The sequence below is a fragment of the Mesoplodon mirus genome (genome assembly GCF_964341445.2).
Source record: "Mesoplodon mirus genome assembly, chromosome: 15".
In the NCBI taxonomy this organism is placed as follows: domain Eukaryota; kingdom Metazoa; phylum Chordata; class Mammalia; order Artiodactyla; family Ziphiidae; genus Mesoplodon; species Mesoplodon mirus.
The window spans coordinates 52,690,420-52,709,041 of NC_138991.1; the positions used below are offsets into that span (position 1 = coordinate 52,690,420).

The following is an 18,622-nucleotide window of genomic DNA, read 5'->3' on the forward strand; positions in this document are numbered from 1 at the left end:
TGCCTTCTTGGTTTGTATGCCTTGATGAAGCGAGTGTAGAGGTTGGAGAAGCCCACGGAGCTGGAAACGGAGGGATGCTCCAGGCTGTGGCCAGTTAGGAACTGAGGAACTGAACCCTGCCAACAGCTACGTGAGCTTGGAAGCCGACCCTTCCCCAGCCCAGCCTTTAGGTGAGACCCCAGCCTGGCCAATGCCTTGGTTACAGCTTGTGAGAGACCCTGAGCAGAGGAGCCAGCTAAGCTGTGCCTGGGCGCCTCGACCCACAGAAACTGAGAGGACAAACCATTAAGCTTGTGATCCTTTGCTATGTAGCAATGGAAAACAAATACCCAGTGTTCTGTGTGTTTCTGCTCGGTCCACCCGTGGCTCTCTCTCGCAGTCACCTGCCCCTACGTCCCAGGACAGCCTGCAGGAGCCTGCCTCATCTCAGCTAATTGGTCCTGTTCTAAGTGCTTTACACACACACACACGCGCGCGCACGCGTTCACCACCGGGACAGAGAAGGAAGAAAGTATGTCCACCTCTCGTGTATGATACCAGGCCCAGGAGGGGACCATGGGCAGGGTTATGAGGGGCACAGATGCTTGTGCCAATTTCCTTCCCAGCCCATTTCTGTGAAATCCCCCCACCCCAAAAGAAGTAACCCTAGGTGGTCCCAGTTCACCCAAATAATAACTGAGTGGCATTTACTGAGTGCTGATGGCTTCACAGGCAGCGTATCACACAAGCCTTCCTTCAACCCTACAAGGTGAGTGCACCAAAGACCCTATTTGACAACTGAGGAAACTGAGGCACAGGGAAGTTAATGCTGCTCCTCCAAATACCCAATGATCTAACCAAAAGCAACCTTCTTTAAAGCACCGAAGTGTAGAACTTAGGAGCATTGGCTCAGAAGCCGAACTCCAGTTCAAATTCAAGCTCAGCTTCTCTGCAGCTGCGTGACCTATGGACAGCTCTCAGTTTGTTCATCCGTAAAATGGGAAGATGGTAGTAACTGCCTCCAGGTCCACAGACCGTACGGGGCTTGGCACTGTGCCTGGCTCCTAACAGGGCATAAAACGCAGCCGTCACTATTACTCTATTTTGAATCAGCTGCTGTTTCTTAAAGCCTGAACGTTCCAGGCCCCTCTGTGTGACTTGAGCAAAGAGCCACACACACCATGTAGGGAGCTTGAGTGTCAGAAGCGCAGACAGATGGGTAAATCGTGAGGCCTGTGTGAGCCATGCCACCTCACAGGAACAGAACCAGGCTTCCCCTTTGGGCCTCTGTTCCCTGGGAAGTGAAGTCCCCCCCAAGGACTTGGGAGGGAGGCAGAAGCTGAAGGCCTTTTTTGGTAGGTGAGCCTTGCCGCGGGCACCCTTCTCCCTCCTCTCCCCCCCCAACGCCAGGCAGGGGGCAGAAACGTGGTGCCGGGAGAATCCCCAGGGTGTCCCCACCCCCACCCCCCGCCTTACCTCTGCAGTTGCTTCCCCACAGCGTCCGTCACCAGCATGCCGTTCTCCACCTGCTTCACCTCCTTCCCTGGCCTGCCAACACCTGCTAAGCCTGGCAGAAGCGGGGAGGGGGAATCGTGGCTTTAAGAGCTGGACACCAAAACCTGTCACTGTGCGGGGAGATGGCAGATAACCTGGCCTCCCGGAAGCTCAGAAAGCAAGACCTGCTTTGCTGCAGCCACGGACAGGTTCCCCAGCTGGGCTGCAGGAGATATTGGAGCCAGCTTCCTTGGGGCAGGGATGGTGCTTTGCAACCGTCTCAAGGGCCCTGGGCCCGAGCAAGTGCCCTGTGCCAGAGGCGACCAGTAAAATCCAGTTCTGGTGATGGCATCTGTGCTGTGTGAAGCTCAGATAATGGAGCCAGGACACAGTGAACCATTCGGGGGAAAGGGTACAGTCCTCTGGTCCCCAAGCATCCCAAGCAGGGGTGAAACCTAAAATAAATGACAACCAGTTTTGACAAGGGCATCAGACACTAGAGTCCCAGATGCCCCCAGCCAAGAGTTAACCCTCTGTTTGCCGGATCAAGGGGAGGGCCTGAAGATCAGGGTAAGGGGTACCTGGGACTGCTAGGGCAGTGGCTGCTTTTCCAGTAATAAGGAACTATTTCAACACTTCAACAACTGATACAGCCACCACGGGACACCATACCAGCCGGATATCTGCCCCAATCCCAGAAGTATCTGCCCAGCATCAACAATGATCACCGTCACCTTAAGAACGGTGGCTAACATTTATTGTCAGCCACTGTTATGTGTTGAAATACAGTCTCTCCTTTAATCTTCCAACAACTCAGTGATACGTGTATTACCGCCCACTTTGCACTGATTTCCTCACTCTTTGGTGCCAGGACAGAGAAAGCAGGAGAGAGAAGCATAAGGTAGGGCTCCAAAGGACTGACCCCGGAAGAGGAGGGGATGCAGGACAGACGTTATATGAGGGGATAAATACGCAGCCAGCAGTGACCCTGAGAACATGCTGATGACATGAATTAAAGCAGAACCCAGAAAGGCAGGCTCTCTCAGGCGACAGCCACAGGAAGAAACAGAAGATGGAAGGGAACCAGGGCTGGGAGTCATTCCTGGATTGGTGGGAGGAGCTCTGAGCTGGTGATTCTCAATCTTGGCTGTGAATGAATCACCCAGGATGCCCTGGGCCAGCCAGGTCCCTGCACTGACTCTGCCAGGGAGGCCAACCTCCATGCTGAGAGCACAGTCAGGTAGCTGGGACGTGTGGGAAGTGTTCTCTCACTTCCCAGCTGTGGGTACTGCGGAAGCAATGAACCTCTGAGCCTCAACTTCCACATCTGCAAAATGGGAGCAACAACAGCACCCACCCTCATTAGTGGGAGGACGAAATGAGGTTGTGCCTGGTGCTCGGTAAATGTAAGATGCTGATGAGGCACTTACTGTTATATCTGCATTTTTAAACGTGTCCCACAGGTAATTCTGGGGCACAGCCAGGATTGAGAATCACTGCTTTAAATGTTTCTTTAAATATCAGCATCCTTTTTTTTTTAATTGGAAAAAAACCCTAAAACAAACAGAAAAGAAGAGTGATAACAAGCAGGACTTCCCATGCAGCCACATGCAGACAGTGCTCATATACATGCACAGCACTGGGGCCCAAGCCCGGTCTTGACTGTCTTGCTCTGTGCAGGATGGGGATGCTTTAAAACACTCCCAGAGACACCTGTCCTGCGGCGGGTGCTTCAGAGAGCCCTCTGTCCTGCACGGCTGCCCAGGGGCCCTCTGGGAGCCCCAACCTTCCCTCCCCCTCCTGCTTCCCACACAGTAGAGGCCCCCACGTTGGCCTCCATGGCTGCCTCCTCATCTTCTCCACCCAGTTAGCCCACAGGTGATATGCCAACTGGGGCAGCTGGAAAATTCTCGTCTGCAAGGGAGGGACCGAGAGTCCTAGGAGGGGAACCAAACGTGTGTGCTGCCACCCCATTATTTTCAGGGGCTTAGTCCCCCTCCTCCCAAGTCTCCCAGGCCTGTCTGCCAGGATGCCCAGGCTCCCCAGCCAAGGGGGAACCTGCCCAAGGCCAGCCTATCAGAACCCCTCCCCCCGGCACCTTCAGCCATCGGTGGCCTCAGGACCAAAGATCTGTCCAGCTGCTCTGTCCTAAAGGAGTCTCGTGCCCAGAGTTCCCACTGCCTGAGTCCTGCTTGTTCAGTTCTGCCTTTGATTTCTGAGCTGCCTGTAAACACCCTTGTTTAACTGGCTGGAGTTGGCTCCTGTGGCTTCCAAAAGGGGCCTCTCTCTGGACCCTCAGCCACACGTACCGGTTACAGAAGACAAGAGGGAGGGGTCTGCTCTGGTGGCGGGTTCACACTTTTCTGTCACCAGAGGGGGCCAGGGCAGCCTTTCCTGCTGAAGTTCTTCTAGAAACATCCCACCTCCGGTGCCCCAGCCACCTGCAGCTACTCCATCAGGAACCCATCACCCCGGTGCTGCCTTGGCCTGCCTGGGTCTTGATCATGCCCAGGAGGTATGGGTGGGGTCATTATAATCAAACTGTTACCATTCATTGTCCACCTACTGTGTGCCAGGCATTTCGCAACCAGGATCTCCTTCAAGGCATGCTGGTCATGGTCATTTGACCTGCAAAGATGGTAAAGCTTAGCCGAGGTCACTCAGCCGACCTGTAAGAAATCTGGAGATTCGAACTGTATCCCCAAGGGCCAACCACAAAGCCAGGCACAGAGCAGGCGCCCAATAAATGCTGGATGAATGATGGAAAGGGGTGGAAAGGCAGACATTCAAGGGTCCCTTCCCAGGCATGCAACAGCAGGACAAGCCCATCTGCAGCCTCATTCTGCAAGCACAGCCAACTCCACCTCGCTGTCACTGACCTTCCTCCTCATCCATCACATTGGTGCCTGGGAATTCACAAGACCCAAGAAAGCGTTAAGTACCAAGGTAAAACTCCCTACCCTTGAGTTCCCCCACTTAAATGCCCAGAGGGTTTGGATGAATGTCTTTCCTTAAGGGTGAGGGGCAAGGACAGTTGAGGGACCTGCTGCATTTGTGCCTCGGTTTCCCCATCCCACGTGTTCTGGGCGCATCCCTGACAAGTACACTGCCTGGGCCAGCCCCCTACTCTAAAAGCTGCAAGTGTTCAAACATAAAGAGAGCTAGAAAAATGCAGACAGACCTTCTGTCTTCACACTTGTTTTCCGGGCACCAGAGGGAGAGAGAGAAAGTATTACAGAGCACAGGGCAGGCGTGCCAGCTGGGAGATGGCACAGGCCTCTCACCAGCCCACAGCCTCTGCTTCTTCAAGGACACGAACACCTTGCTCTGAGCCAGCTCCACGTGGAGAGAAGGGGGAAGAGGAGGTGACTTGGCTTAGATATCATCTTGGACCCCCCAGGCTGGGACAGGGACCCCATCTCAGGGTTCTTCCAGCTCCCCAGGCTCGCCTCCAGCACCGTGTTTAGCACGATGATGTCCTTGATTATTTAGTGTTTGTCTCCCCCATCATACTGTGAACTCTTGAGACCATTCCTAGGTCTTCTCTACCACTCTACTCCCAGCACCTGGTGCATCCGATGGCCATGTGGGGTTGTACAGGATGTGCACTGCACAATCCAAGGGGCACCATTTCATATGGTGGCTCATGTACCAGATGTCCCCGTGGCACACAGCAGATAAGCAGATGGACGGATTAACAAACGAATGGCCAAGTAAATGGGCAGAGCCACCTTCCAAGGCCAGAAAGGGCACAATATCGGCCACAGTGGTGCCATCTCCTAGCCTGAACCCACAAAGATGGTTTCTAAACCAGCCCTGAGAGAAATGGGCAGTATCAGCTCATGGTTCTTTCCAATCTGGGATATATACACAGATGTGTTAATGTCCGATGGTTACACAGGGCATGCCTTAAACAATCAAGATGCAACTCATTCAGTCACTTATTTAACACATTTCCTGAGTATCCACTATGCATCAGGCACTGTTCTCAGCCCTGGGGATACAGAGGTGACCAAAAAACCTTCATGGAGCTTAAATTCCAAGGGAGAAAAAGAAATAATCAAGTAGTAGATCCAGAATATACTGTCAGGCAATTTTAAATGCTACAAAGAAAAATAAAGCAGGGTAAGGAGAAAATATGAATGGTGGGGGGTTGGGAGAGGGAGGGTGCTATAAAATAATTAAGAAGCAAAGACATAAAACTTGCAACCCAATGACTCTTCTTTGAGTGCCTGTAAGCACCAGGGACGGGCCTGTGATACTAGTAAGCCAGGCGCCACCCCAGCCTTTGAACCACATAAGCACTGCCCGGGCCGTGTGTTCAGCCAGCTACTGACCCTCAAGGCGGGTACCTCGCAGGCTCACTGTTTATTCTCAAGAAGTTTCTGGAACTCAGCTTGGGCAAGAGCCAGCAGGCAAGCCTCCCCCTTGAGGGAAGAATTCAAGTCACTGCTTTACAGTCAACGGCTGGTTTTTGACCAAAAACGGAATCGATCGGCTACATCACCCAGCCCTATCCTCCCGCCTCGGCCCTCCAAGTTCTTCAGACTCAAAAGGGGAAGAAACACGGACACTGAGGACAGCAGGGAGGAATGTGCCATCTGTCTGACAGACTCTCCAGCTGCTGTTCGGTGCTTACAACAGACTTCTGCAACATGGTGAGGTGGCTGGGACCTGACGTTAAGAAACAAAAGAGGGACAGGAGAACTGATGACAAAAGCACACCCTAGGACCGTACTCTTCTCAGGGAAAAGGTCCTGGGCTAGAAAGACAGGTGGGAAAGAGGCCAAATGCCAACGCAGTTCCCCTCTGGGCAGTGCAAGAGCAGAAGGATGTTCTTTTTGCTGGTTCTGGGAGCTTTTCTACACTTTGCCATTGTCTACACGGAGCACATAGTGATTTTACAATCAGGTAAAAAAAAAATTCCCCAAAATATCTGAAAAAGGGAAAAAAATGAGTGACAAGGTTGAGAGATGTCTCCAATAAGGTTCTGAAAAGCAGCCAGGTCGCTGGAATCAAAGTCTTTCTCCCAAGATGACAAGGGAAGCACCCGGGCAGAGAGAAGTCAAAGCAGAGCGGCTTTCACACCCTCGGCTCCACTGACAGCGTGGGCTGGGTGGTTCTCCGTTCCTGGGGGACAGCGGGGGTTGCCCCGTGCACTGCAGGTTGTTTAGCAGCATCCCTGCTCTCTCCCGACTAGATGCCAGGAGTGTCCCCCTCCACCCACACTGTGACAACCAAACATGTCTCCAGACATTGCCAAGTGTCCCCGGGAGGCACAAAGGTTCTCTACTGAAAACCGCCATCCTAGGTTTTAGGTTCCTAATAAAGAAACCAGAGACAATAAAAATGTTCTATACCTTCCAAGTACAAGGTTAATGAACTACTTTGTAACTCTCTTTGCAACTAAAACCAACAAACAAAAAGTCTCCTAGAAATAGGATCATGCATATCCCTGGGGAGGGTTCAGTCTCCCCCGACCCCAAGCCTAGCTCCTATTCCCCATCCCAGGGAGAAAGAATCCCCTCACAGCAGACACTTGTCCTTCAGCCTGCGTGTTCTAAAAAAGACCTGATTAATCCAATGAGGAAACAAAAGTTTCCCTTTAGAAGGAGCCAAAAATGTGGTTCAAACAAATCCAAGGTCACTGGCACTCAGAGTTGACTACAGCTGAGCAAGACTGGACCCTGACGCCAAGCCTTATCGCCGGGGCCCCTCCACAGAGGTGGAAAGAAAGCGGGGAGGGCGTTTGATTTTTAGACCCATGGGCAGAAGACCTCTGTGACCTGTCCAGCTTGGGGATGGGTGGCTGAATTGGGGAAATAAACCCACAGTGGAGCTAGGGTGGTGGATGGTATTTTCACCACTAAATTAAGTGCTGACGTGCACACACAAAAGTTTTTTTAACTGGCAGCATTCCATGTTCTGCATAACCTGCTTTGGATATGCGGGTGGCTGGGGAGGAAGGGAAGGGAGAAAACTCAACAAGATATAAGGACAGTCCCTGCTCAGCTGGATAGAAAGGGGAGACAGAGACCTCATTCTGGGAAAAAGATTCAGATAAACCCACACACGTCACTTTAGAAAGCACAGAGGGTTATTTTTGCCTAAATGCAGCCCACCAAGCAGGCCGGTGAAATGCAGTGATCTTGAAGTTGCCACCACCCATCGTGTGACCTTGGCTTGACTTGGGCTAAGAGACAATCCAAGGAAGGAGACTCTGCAGCAAGAGGAAAGCAGCTTAGACTTACAGCAGAACCTTCCAACCACAGGAGCATGAACACGTAGAAACTCATTCCAACCTAGAGTTTAAATGCTGGAGGGAGCGTCAGCTATCTTGCACTGGCAAAAGAAAATACTTTTCTTTTAAAACCCCTAGGGTTTGTAGCAGCACTATTCATAATAGACAAAAAGTGGAAACAGCTCGAATGCTCATCAGCTGATGAATGAATAAATAAAACGTTGTGTGTCTACAATTCAACAATCAGAAGAAATGAAGTGCTGATGCAAGCTACCACAGACAGACCTTGGAAACATCAGGCTAAGTGAGAGAAGCCAGTCACAAAAGACCACGTTAAAGGATTCTGTTTATATGAAATGTTCAGAGTAAGACAAATCTATACAGAAAGCAGACTTGTGTGGCGGTCGCTTTGTGATGTATAGAAGTATCAAATCACTATATTGTGCACGAGGAACTAGCACAGTGTTGCAGGTAAATTATACTTCAAAAAAAACCACAAGAGAAAAAAAGATCAGATTTGTGTTCACCAGAGGTTGGGGGGGGGGAGGAATTGGATGAAGGTAGCCAAAAGGTACTAACTGCCAGTTATAAGATAAATAAGTACTAGAGATATAACGTACATGATTAATATAATTAAAACTGCTGTGTGTACATATGAAATTTGTTAAGAGAGTAAGTACTAAGAGTTCTCATCACGAGGGCAAAAAATTTTTTCTATTTCTTTAATTTCGTATCTATATGAGATGACAGATGTTCACTAAACTTACTGTGGTCATTTCAGGATGTAAGTAAGTCAAATCATCATGCCGAACACCTCAAATTTACACAGTGCTCTTTGTCAATTATGCCTCAAAACCAGAAGGAAAAAAAAAGAAAGTAGATGAGTGGTTGCCTAGGACTTGAAGGGCTGGGAGGAAATGGGGAGTGACTGCCAATGGGTATGAGGTTTCCTTGAGGGGGGTGAAAATGTTCTGAAATTGATCGTGGTGATGGCTGCACAAATAAAATACTAGCATTTTTCTTTTTTAAATCATTGAATTGGGTGAACTGTATGGTGTGTGAATTATATCTCAATAAGGGACTTATTAAAAACTATGAGGACTCCAACAAACTCTAACATAGAGGAATGAAGGTGTGCACTCTCGCTGTGTGCCCTCCCCTTTGTGACATTCAGTGGCTTCCTGCTGCACTGAGAACAAAACCCAAACTCCTCACCCTGAAGGCCCCGAAGGGTAACCACCCACATCCCTGCCAGCCTCGTCTCCCACCCTGTCCCTTGCCCACCACGGTGTGGCCACACTGGCCTCTTCTCTGTTCCTTGAACAGACCAAGCTCACACCGGGCTGAGGCCTGTGCTGTTCCCTGTGTCAGAACACTGTTCCCCACAAAGGGCTTCCCTGACCACGCTGCCTGGGTTGCCCGAACCCCTATCACTCCCCCGCCCATTACCCTACGTGCTTTCCTTCACAGCACTTAATGCTGCGTGACACCATCTTCATCTGCTGATTGCTTACTGCCTTTCTCTCCCACTAGATTCTGAGCTCCACGAGGGCAGGATTTGCCTATATTTTGTTCACTTCTGTCTCCTCAAAACCTAGAGCGGTACTGTTATGGGCTGAATTATACTCCCCCCCGACAACTAAATTCACATACTGAAGTCCTAACCTCCAGTACCTCGGAATGTGACTGTACGTGGACATACGGTCTTTGTAGATGTAATAAGTTCAGGTGAGCTCATGAGGATGGACCCTAATCCTATATAACTGGTGTCCTCATAAGAAGGGGAGATTTGGAGATAGACACACCACAAGGAGAAGAACACCATGTGAAGATGAGGGCAGACTGGGGTGATGCTTCTGCAAGGAATGCCAGAGATTGCCAGCAAACCACCAGAAGCTGGGGGACAGGCATGGAACCCTCACAGCCCTCAGAAGGGACCAACCCTGCTGACACCTTGATCTCAGACTTCCAGCCTCCAGATCTGTGAGAGACGGCATTTCTGTTGTTTAAGCTACTCAGCTGATGGTACTCTGTTACAGTAGCCCTAGGAAAATAATACAATCACTTAACACATATTAGGTGCTCAGTAAACATCTACTGAATGACTAAATCAATGAATAGTAAATAGCTTTCTTAGTGATCGGCCCCATTCACAGGGACAGGGACCCGCCTGCCCCAGGCATAGAAGGGACAAGCTTCCTTAAGCCTCAGCTTCCTCACCAGTGAACTGGGAACCACTTCCTACCTCTTTCATGAAAAGCTGTTAGGAGGAGTCAACAGGATAACCCCTGTCGAGGACAGAAGCCCCAGTAAGTAGTCAACAACCATTCGCTGTTGTGTGTCTTTACATCACAGACACCTCGATGACAACTCTGTCCACAGGAGTTGTGCAAGAGGCAGTCCTGCAGCCCCACCCTGGGGCAGAGCCAATCTGAGACCTGTTTGGGGACTAAGCATGTAACAAACACACCCCAGAGGCTCAGGGAGTCTGTAATTAGCTCCTGAAAGAGGGAGATCGGAGTAGGACAGGTGACCTCTCTTTAGTTCCACTCTTTTTAGCAACAGCTGAAACCAAAGCAGAAAAGGCATCAGGTGACCTCTTCCCTCTCCGTATTAACTCAGGTCGAGGCTCCGAGGAGGACCGACCACCAGAGGATCCATTCCAGACGCCAATCTGACATAAACACAGGGGAGCCTGGAAAGGCTGCCAACCAATTCCCTGAATTTTAAACCAACTAATAAGAGAGAGAACAGGATTCTCAGAAGCCTCACCCCATTTGCTTCAAATAAAGACAGGATGAGCTCCCAGCCCAGAATTCAAAGCGTGCCTCTGGGACTATCCCTGCTCTCAGAGTCCTGACCTGGGAGGACAGAGCGGGTGTGGTGGCTGGGAAGTGGGCAGGTCTACCTGGACCTGGTAGATGCCAAGTGCATGGGGACATCAGAGGGGCACGCTTCCCAGGGAAGTAATAACAGCAGCTGTCATTGGTACCGTGCCAAAGGCTCCAGTAATCTAGCACATTCATTCTACACCAAGTGCCAGAAGGTTGGTTCTGTTGTTACACTGCTTTATCAGCAACGGCCTGACATCACGCAGCTGGAAAGAGCAGCAGCTGGGGTTCGAAGCCAGGTCCTGCCAACTTCCAGCCTGCAGGCTCTGCCACCACGTATGGCCTCATGACCCTCACATCTGTTCTGGATTATGGCACAAATGCCATTGGCTTCTCACAGCCTCTTGGGAGCCAGAAAGACTGTAATTATCACTACCTCCATTTTTGCCACCAAGACCCTGAAACTCAATAGGCACAGAGCCTCATCGCAGAAAAGTGTGCGGACCTGCGTCCAGCTCTGCTGACCTGGCTATAAAGCACTGGGGCCCCCTCTCAATTCAGCCCTGAAAGCCCTTCCAGATGGCTCCTCAGGGGGCCTGGCCCAACCCCCCATCTGATGCCCTGATGAGCTGTCAGGGCGGCTGGTGGAAACCTCCAGGGGACAACTGGGGCTGGACAAGGCACCACCCGCGCTGGAGCCCCGCGCGGTCCTACCGTCGTCGGGCTCCCCCTGCTCCTGCTCGGCGCTGGCGTACGTGCGCAGGAACTCGGCAAAGGCCCCGTCTCGGGCCAGCAGCTCCTGGTAGGAGCCCATCTCGGAGATCTTGCCACCACTCATGACGATGATGACATCCACCTGGGGCAGGTAGCTGATGCCGTGCGTGACCAGGATCCGCGTCTGCGGGCAGAGCCACAGCCACATCAGCGCATGCGCGCGAGAGGGAAATTCCCCGCCCCCCTCCACCCACCTGGACACAGATCTCAACTCTAAGATGGACACGCGCCTGGGATGCAAGCGTGCATAAGCATTCCAATCCGCACGTGCTTTCATTCAACACGCATGTGCCGGGAGCTGGGGTCGGGGGGCAGCAGGGAGGGAAACAAAGATTCCTGCCCCAGATTCCAGGGTCGGGGGAGAAATGACCGACGTAAGTGAAACAGTGTGTGCTGGATGGTGAGCACACGTTAGCAAAGGGGAAGGGATACCGAGGTGGTTAGGGGCGGTGCAATTTTAACAAGGGTTATGGGGGAGGGAGGTTATTTTTGAACAAAGATCTGGAGGAGAGGGAAGGAGGGAACCATGCATGTGTAGATGAATAAAAGAATGACACTGCTGCAAAAAATGTGCAGGCAGTAGCTGAATTTTTTTCAAGTTTCTCCCTCCCCAAAGAGTACAGAGTTTTGTACATGTGTATACATTTTATCTAATGATCTCAAAGTTTGGGAGGATGTTCATCAAACTGTTTACACAAGTTGGCAAACTTTTTCTTAAATGGTCAAATGGTAAATATTTTCAGCTTTATGGGCCCTCTGGTCGCTGCCAGGTCTGAAGGCAGCCATACACAAGACATAAACAGAGGGCTGGCTGTGATCCAATAATGCTTTATTTATGGAAGCTGATATGTAAGTTTAATGCAATTTTCCTGTCACAAAATATTTTTCTTCAGGTTTTCTCCAAGCAGTTAAAAACGTAAAGACCATTCTTAGCTGGTGGGCTGCCCAAGAAACAGGCAGCAGGCCAGATTTGCTGGCCCCTGCTTTCCACAGAGGAGCTAGGGCTGCAGGATGAGGGAGAATCATTTTTTTAACTTTACATATACTCTCGTATTCTCTGGTTTTGTTACTATGGACATATGTTACTTTGACAACAGCAAAAAAATTTTTTTAATATTTAAAAATTATACAGAATTTTTGTGGTGTGCATGGGAATGCTTACAACACGTTAAGTGGCATGAGGTTTACTATATCTAGGCATGATGTGATAATCCTATTAAAAAGCTTATATACACAGCAAAAAGACTGGAAAGAAATACAAAAATCTCTAAGTGGGGGGATTATGCATAACTGCTTTTGTTTTTCTCCTTCGTGGTTTTCTGAATTTGCTTCATTTTTCCCATGGGCATGTCTTACTTTTTTAATGGGGGAGGGGGAGAAAGAGCCAGTTAACCTCTCTCCCCTATAATTCCCCTAAACAAATAAATTTAAAAGTAATAAAAGAGGAAAGGAACCGTTTCCTGTCACGTTAAGGTATGGTGGCAGTTTTCCTGCTCAAACCTCTGTCCCTCAGCCCATGGCCATCTCAGCAGGGAAGGGAAAGCGGCCTCCCTGCTGACAGGGGATCTTGGGGTGGGATTTCCCTCTGCGAAGCCACCCCCCGTTATTTGATCAGGAAGAGAGGCTTCTTTTGGCCAAGTGGAGGCAATGACTTCCAGTCAGTGCCGAGGACGTCCGCCTATAAAGACAAGAGCAAGAAGGCTGTCCCGGGAAGGCTGCCAAGGGAAGGATTAGAAACATGTTCTCGAGTCCAGTTAAGTTAAGGAATCCCAAAGGGGACACACTGCGCCTCGACCAAAGAGCGACGGCCAGACCCAGACCCCGAGCCACACATGCAGCAGGTACCTTGTTCTTCAGCATCCCCTTGGGGCCAACCACGTTTTCAAATATGTGCTTCCCCACGTGGGCGTCCACTGCCGAGAGGGGATCGTCAAAGAGGTAGATGTCGGAGTCGCAATACACGGCCCGGGCCAGGCTCACACGTTGCTTCTGGCCGCCAGACAGGTTCACGCCCTGGGGAGAGACACGTTAGAAGGGTGGGCCTCCTGGGAAGCAGAGACAGAGGGGGGCCACCTGCTCGGGATGCAGGAGACGGCAGCCGTAGGCCCTTCAGGGCTGCACCCGCCACCCACAGTTGGAGCAGGCGGCAACGGCGTGAGATCACACCTGCACCGATGTGGGTTCAAGTCCCGGCCGGGGGTTTGGCCTCAAATGTAAAACAGGCAAAGAGAAAACCTGAGCCTCCGGGCACTGCTGAGCAGGGTACTCGGCACAGTTGGGAAAGAGAGGCTGGTGGCACAGTGCTAGCTACAGGGAGGGCTCCTGATCTTGGAGTCTGGTTCTTACTCTGGATCACTCACTGGTGAAGCCACACAGTCAAGGCAGGCTGTGCCCTGGGGGTGCTGCAGTCCAGCCTGTGTCCCACTCGCCGGCAGGAAGGGCACCATTTTCTAATTTGAACCAGGGAGCACAGCCCACACAGCCCTCCTGCAACAGACAACCCAGCATGACTTCCATATCTGGCTGGAATCAAAGTGGACATGGGCTAACTGCCCAGCCCCTCTCCCAAGAGATGCCCACCCTCTCCATGCTCTGAGGTGGGGTCCTGGCAGCCAGGTTCATTTTGAGGGTCCCTCTGGCCACAGCTTGTTGGCCCAGGGCAGACACCAGACCCAAACTAAGCCAATCACGTCCTCTCCCTCCAGAATTTGGTACTGGGACCTAAACAGTGAAAGTGAGGAGTCTCCAAGTGGCAGAAACAGACACTTGTGAAAAAAAGGGACAAAGCTGCGCAGAAAAGCAGAGACAAAAGACAGAGGAGGAACCAGGTTGCCTGTCCCAGGTGCCTGTGAGCCCCATCACATTCCAGCCCTTGGATTCCAGGAGATGCATCTGTATCCTTAAACTCAGTTCTCACTGAGTTATTTTCTACTTATACTAGCAATAACTCAGGCTCCTTTTCTACTTGAAAACCCAGAAAAGCCTAGTAATTTGTTTTTTCTTTCCAAGGAGCTTCAGATTTCCCTCAAATAAAAGAAATCATTCACCAACTAGGAAAGCTAGTGGAGCCACTGGCTTGTAACTAAAAGCAAAGATGGGAAAGCTCTTCGGTGCAGCTGTAGAACATTCACACTCCCCGAGCACACACCACGTAACCACTAGGGGGCACTCGAGCAAGCCAGCCAGGCAGAGGGGAAAGCACATGCAAAGGCCCTGAGGTGGGAAGGGGCTCAGGCAAGTCTTTTGGCCTCCTTTTCCTCAACCATTACATAGGGTTAAGAGTAAATCCCATCTCATGGCTTGCTGTAAGGACAAAATACGTATAAAATGTTTAGCACAGTGCCTGGCTCATAGTAATTACTCAGTAAGTGTTAGCTATTGTATTATTTTTACCATTATCACAGTTTTGAAAGGAACTGTGGACATTTGAATCATTGACACCCCTCTTCTCTGTATAGTGCCCTTGGTCATGTGACAAAGTCACATGACTGCAAAGGTAGAGTGCACTTCCTGGTCCCTTGTCTTTGGGCTCAACCAAGTGATTTGCTTTGTGGGTAGAAAGGACAGTGTGCTTTAAGGGACATCACGTTTTTTTTTTTGTTCTCTTGGGCTTCTGCTGCCGCCATTAGAAGAGCTTCCTCCTGTGGAGCTGCTGCCCCCTCACCTAGGCCCTAGCAAGAAGCCACGTGGGGCAGACCTGAGCCAACCCACAGCCTGGAGCCAGGATCAGCTGGCCGGCAATATGGAGCAGAGCCACCCAGCTGAGCCCAGCCTGGGTCACCAGTCACAGGTGACTCACCCATAAGTAGGAGAGTCAGTGTTTAACATCATAAGCCATTCAGATTTTGTAGTTGTTTGTTATACAGCAATAGCTGACTGATACAGGGGCCATGCTGAAGCCTACTGACCTTCTCACCAATCTCCGTCCGGTCCCCACTGGGCAGGATTTCCAGGTCTGGGAGGAGGGCACAGCCTTCTATCACAGCCTTATAATAACGTTCCTGTAGCTGGCGTCCAAAAAGGATGTTTTCTCGGAGAGAAACATTCTGAATCCAGGCCTGCTGGGGGACGTAGGCCACTGAACCCTAGGAGGAAAGCGGAGAAGGCAGCAAGACAGACAGACTTGGTGAACAAGACAGCAGCCGGCCTACCCACCCACCAGGAGGGCCCTGCTTCACAAGACATTTTCATCACATCTATGGTTTTAACAAGAGAGAAGCCGAGTCCCAAAGGACTACAGTCACCAGATCTGGGATCAGAGCCCATACTAGCCCCAACATTAGGAGTTCGAGAGCTGAAATCCTCGTTGATGAGATTACAATTACATGTTTAGTAACTATTCACTAAGTGCCTACAGCAGCGAACAAAACACTTATCTCCACTATATTGTACACCTGTAGCTTATAAAATATTGTATATCAACTATACTTCAATTTAAAAAATTGAAAAAGAAATTAAAAATAAAATAAATTTTAAAATAAACAACAACAAAAACCTCCTAACTCCCAAGAATGGGAAGTACCTGAATGATAAAAGAAAATGGTTTGATTATTGTTGTGGTAAATGCTAAGAGAGAAAAATATGAGACTTTAAAAAAGTCCTTTAAAAAGGGAGACTTAACCTATAATGGAAAAGAATCTGAAAAAGAGTATATATACACACATACAGCTGAATCACTTTGCTGTACACCAGAAACTAACACATTGTAAATCAACTGCACATCAATAAAAAAATAATACTTTTTTTTTTAAAAACGGGAGACTTAGGGACTTCCCTGGTGGCACAGTGGTTAAGAATCCACCTGCCAATGCAGGGGACATGGGTTCGAGCCCTAGTCCGGGAAGATCCCACATGCCACAGAGCAACTAAGCCCGTGCGCCACAACTACTGAGCCCATGCACTGCAACTACTGAAGCCCACGTACTCTAGGGCCCGTGCTCCGCAACAAGAGAAGCCACCACAATGAGAAGCCTGTGCACCGCAATGAAGAGTAGCCCCCGCTCGCTGCAACTAGAGAAAGTCCACGTGAAGCAAAGAAGACCCAGTGCAGCCAAAAATAAATTAAAAGAATTTTTTTAAATAAAAAGGGAGACTTAGGGGCTTCCCTGGTGGTGCAGTGGTTGAGAGTCCGCCTGCCGATGCAGGGGACACGGGTTCGTGCCCCGGTCTGGGAAGATCCCACATGCCGCGGAGCGGCTGGGCCCGTGAGCCATGGCCGCTGAGCCTGCGCGTCCGGAGCCTGTGTTCCGCAACGGGAGAGGCCACAGCAGTGAGAGGCCTGCGAACCACAAAAAAAAAAAGGGGGGGGGGATACTTAGTTTGGGCATCAGGGAAGGAGTCGTTGAGGAAATTTCCTTGATGAAATTTAACCAAGGATGTCTGTATAAAAATTATCCATTTCTAAAGTTGTTGTCTTTATTTCCACATAATATAAGGTGTCAAGAGTGGCATAAGGGCTTCCCTGGTGGCGCAGTGGTTGAGAGTCCGCCTGCCGATGCAGGGGACACGGGTTCGTTCCCCGGTCTGGGAAGATCCCACATGCCGCGGAGCGGCTGGGTCCGTGCGCCATGGCCGCTGAGCCTGCGCATCCGGAGCCTGTGCTCCGCAACGGGAGAGGCCACAGCAGTGAGAAGCCCGCGTACCGCAAAGAAAAAAAAAAAAAAAAAAGAGTGGCATAAGAATAAAGGCTAGGGGGAGGGCACTTGTTTCATGTATTTTAGTAATTGAAAAAAAAATTTTAAACAGGCACTGACAGGTGAAAATAATTTGGTCTGATAAAGAGAAGAGGGAAGAGCATTTCAGTCGGAGGAACAGCACGTGCAAAGGCCTGGAGATGAGAGGAACTCGGCAAGTTCAAAAAACAAGAAGCCTGGTATGACGGGAACATGCTGTGAGGGGAAGACAGACAGGAATAAGCTGGGAGGCAGGGGGGCTGGTGGTCCTAGTGAGGAGTATGGGCGTCACTGGAAAGGCAAAGGGGAGCCATCAAAGATTCTTCAAAAAGGGATTCTAGGAGGACAAGGTTGGGAATGGAACCCAGGTAACCCAACTCTTCTCCTTCATTCTCAGATAAATAACCAAATTGCTGACTCCAGTCTCCTAACTTAAAGGGGCCAAACTGTCACAAAGCCTCACTGTACAACCCAAAGATAATTCAGACACAGTATGCACAAGCCCTACCAACTAAAATATTTAGAAAAAAATAAACGTTTTAGACAACATTTCTAACACTCCCCTTACCAAGGCAAAATAACAAGTCACAAATAAATCTATAACTTTATCAAACCAAATACTCAAGCACCCTCATTTTTTAGATCCATCATATCTTTGTATTTAAGGCATTTTTACTTTAAAACAGTGGTTCTCTCCTGGGGGCAATTTTGCCCCCCAGGGGACATCTGACAATGTCTAGAGATACTTTTGGCTGTCACAACTTGGGGCTGCCACTGGCATCTAGTGGGTAGTGGTCAGGGATGCTGCTAAACATCCTACGATGCACACGACAGCCTCCACAGCAGAGATTACCTGGCCTGACATATCAATAGGGCTGCAGTTGTGGAAACCCGGGGTTAGTGAAACAGAACACAGTGTGGATCCCACCGTGATTTGGAATTTTCTTCCATTAACCTAGCTCACATTGCCCATTAATCTTACTTTATAATGTATATTTGAAAGTAATGATAGGTCATTTCTTAAAACAACGGCTAAATGTCATTAGTCTGGACCCAACTATTGTAATATATGCTTTCTCTAAGGCACACTAGGCTCAAGGGCATCATGTAATCAGCAAAGGATTTTGCTCTGAAATGAAAACAATGGCACAAACCAGCATCCCCAAAAGTAGATTCCAGGAGACAATAATTTTAGGGATTTAAGGAGTTGCTACACAGACAACAAAAAGATGCAGACAGATGTGTCTGGGACACGCTGGATTAACCAAAGTTAAATAGGTTTCTTCTCCTTGCAGGACTTCTCAGAGCCTTTACTTTATTAATGTTTCTTATAAGTCTCCAAGAGGGAGGGAATCAGAATATGCAGTATTTCCCAAGCTTGTCTGAGCCCAGGACTCTTTATTCCCCAAATATCCTGCAAGATGAGTTTGAGTTTGCTGCAGACCACGCTCCAGGAAATGCTTATCGAGTGCCCACTACATGCCGGGCACTATTCTAGGTGCTGAGACACAGTGGGAAATAAATGACACCACAATCTTGCCTCCTAGGATGGCACAGAGGAGAAAGAATGAAGCTGTTCCCACTTGATTAACAAGGTCGTCATAAAAGAGAACACAATGTTGCCCTTGGCC

The 18,622-nt window shown here is 49.8% G+C and overlaps 1 protein-coding gene across 2 annotated transcripts in view; it reads right to left on the reverse strand.

Annotated features, from left to right (window-relative positions):
• Positions 1 to 18,622, reverse strand: part of ABCC1 (ATP binding cassette subfamily C member 1 (ABCC1 blood group)) — a 136,256-nt gene that overhangs the window by 22,255 nt on the left and 95,379 nt on the right. For both annotated transcript variants that reach the window (XR_014296030.1, XM_082644056.1), the window contains exons 17-20: positions 15,228 to 15,404; positions 13,165 to 13,332; positions 11,260 to 11,443; positions 1,456 to 1,546 (exon numbers count right to left, since the gene is read on the reverse strand). Coding sequence is in view for 1 of the 2 variants with exons in the window: in XM_082644056.1 (XP_082500182.1) it covers positions 1,456 to 1,546; positions 11,260 to 11,443; positions 13,165 to 13,332; positions 15,228 to 15,404 (620 nt within the window). In the remaining variant the exon portion in view is untranslated. The remainder of the gene's footprint in view (positions 1 to 1,455; positions 1,547 to 11,259; positions 11,444 to 13,164; positions 13,333 to 15,227; positions 15,405 to 18,622) is intronic.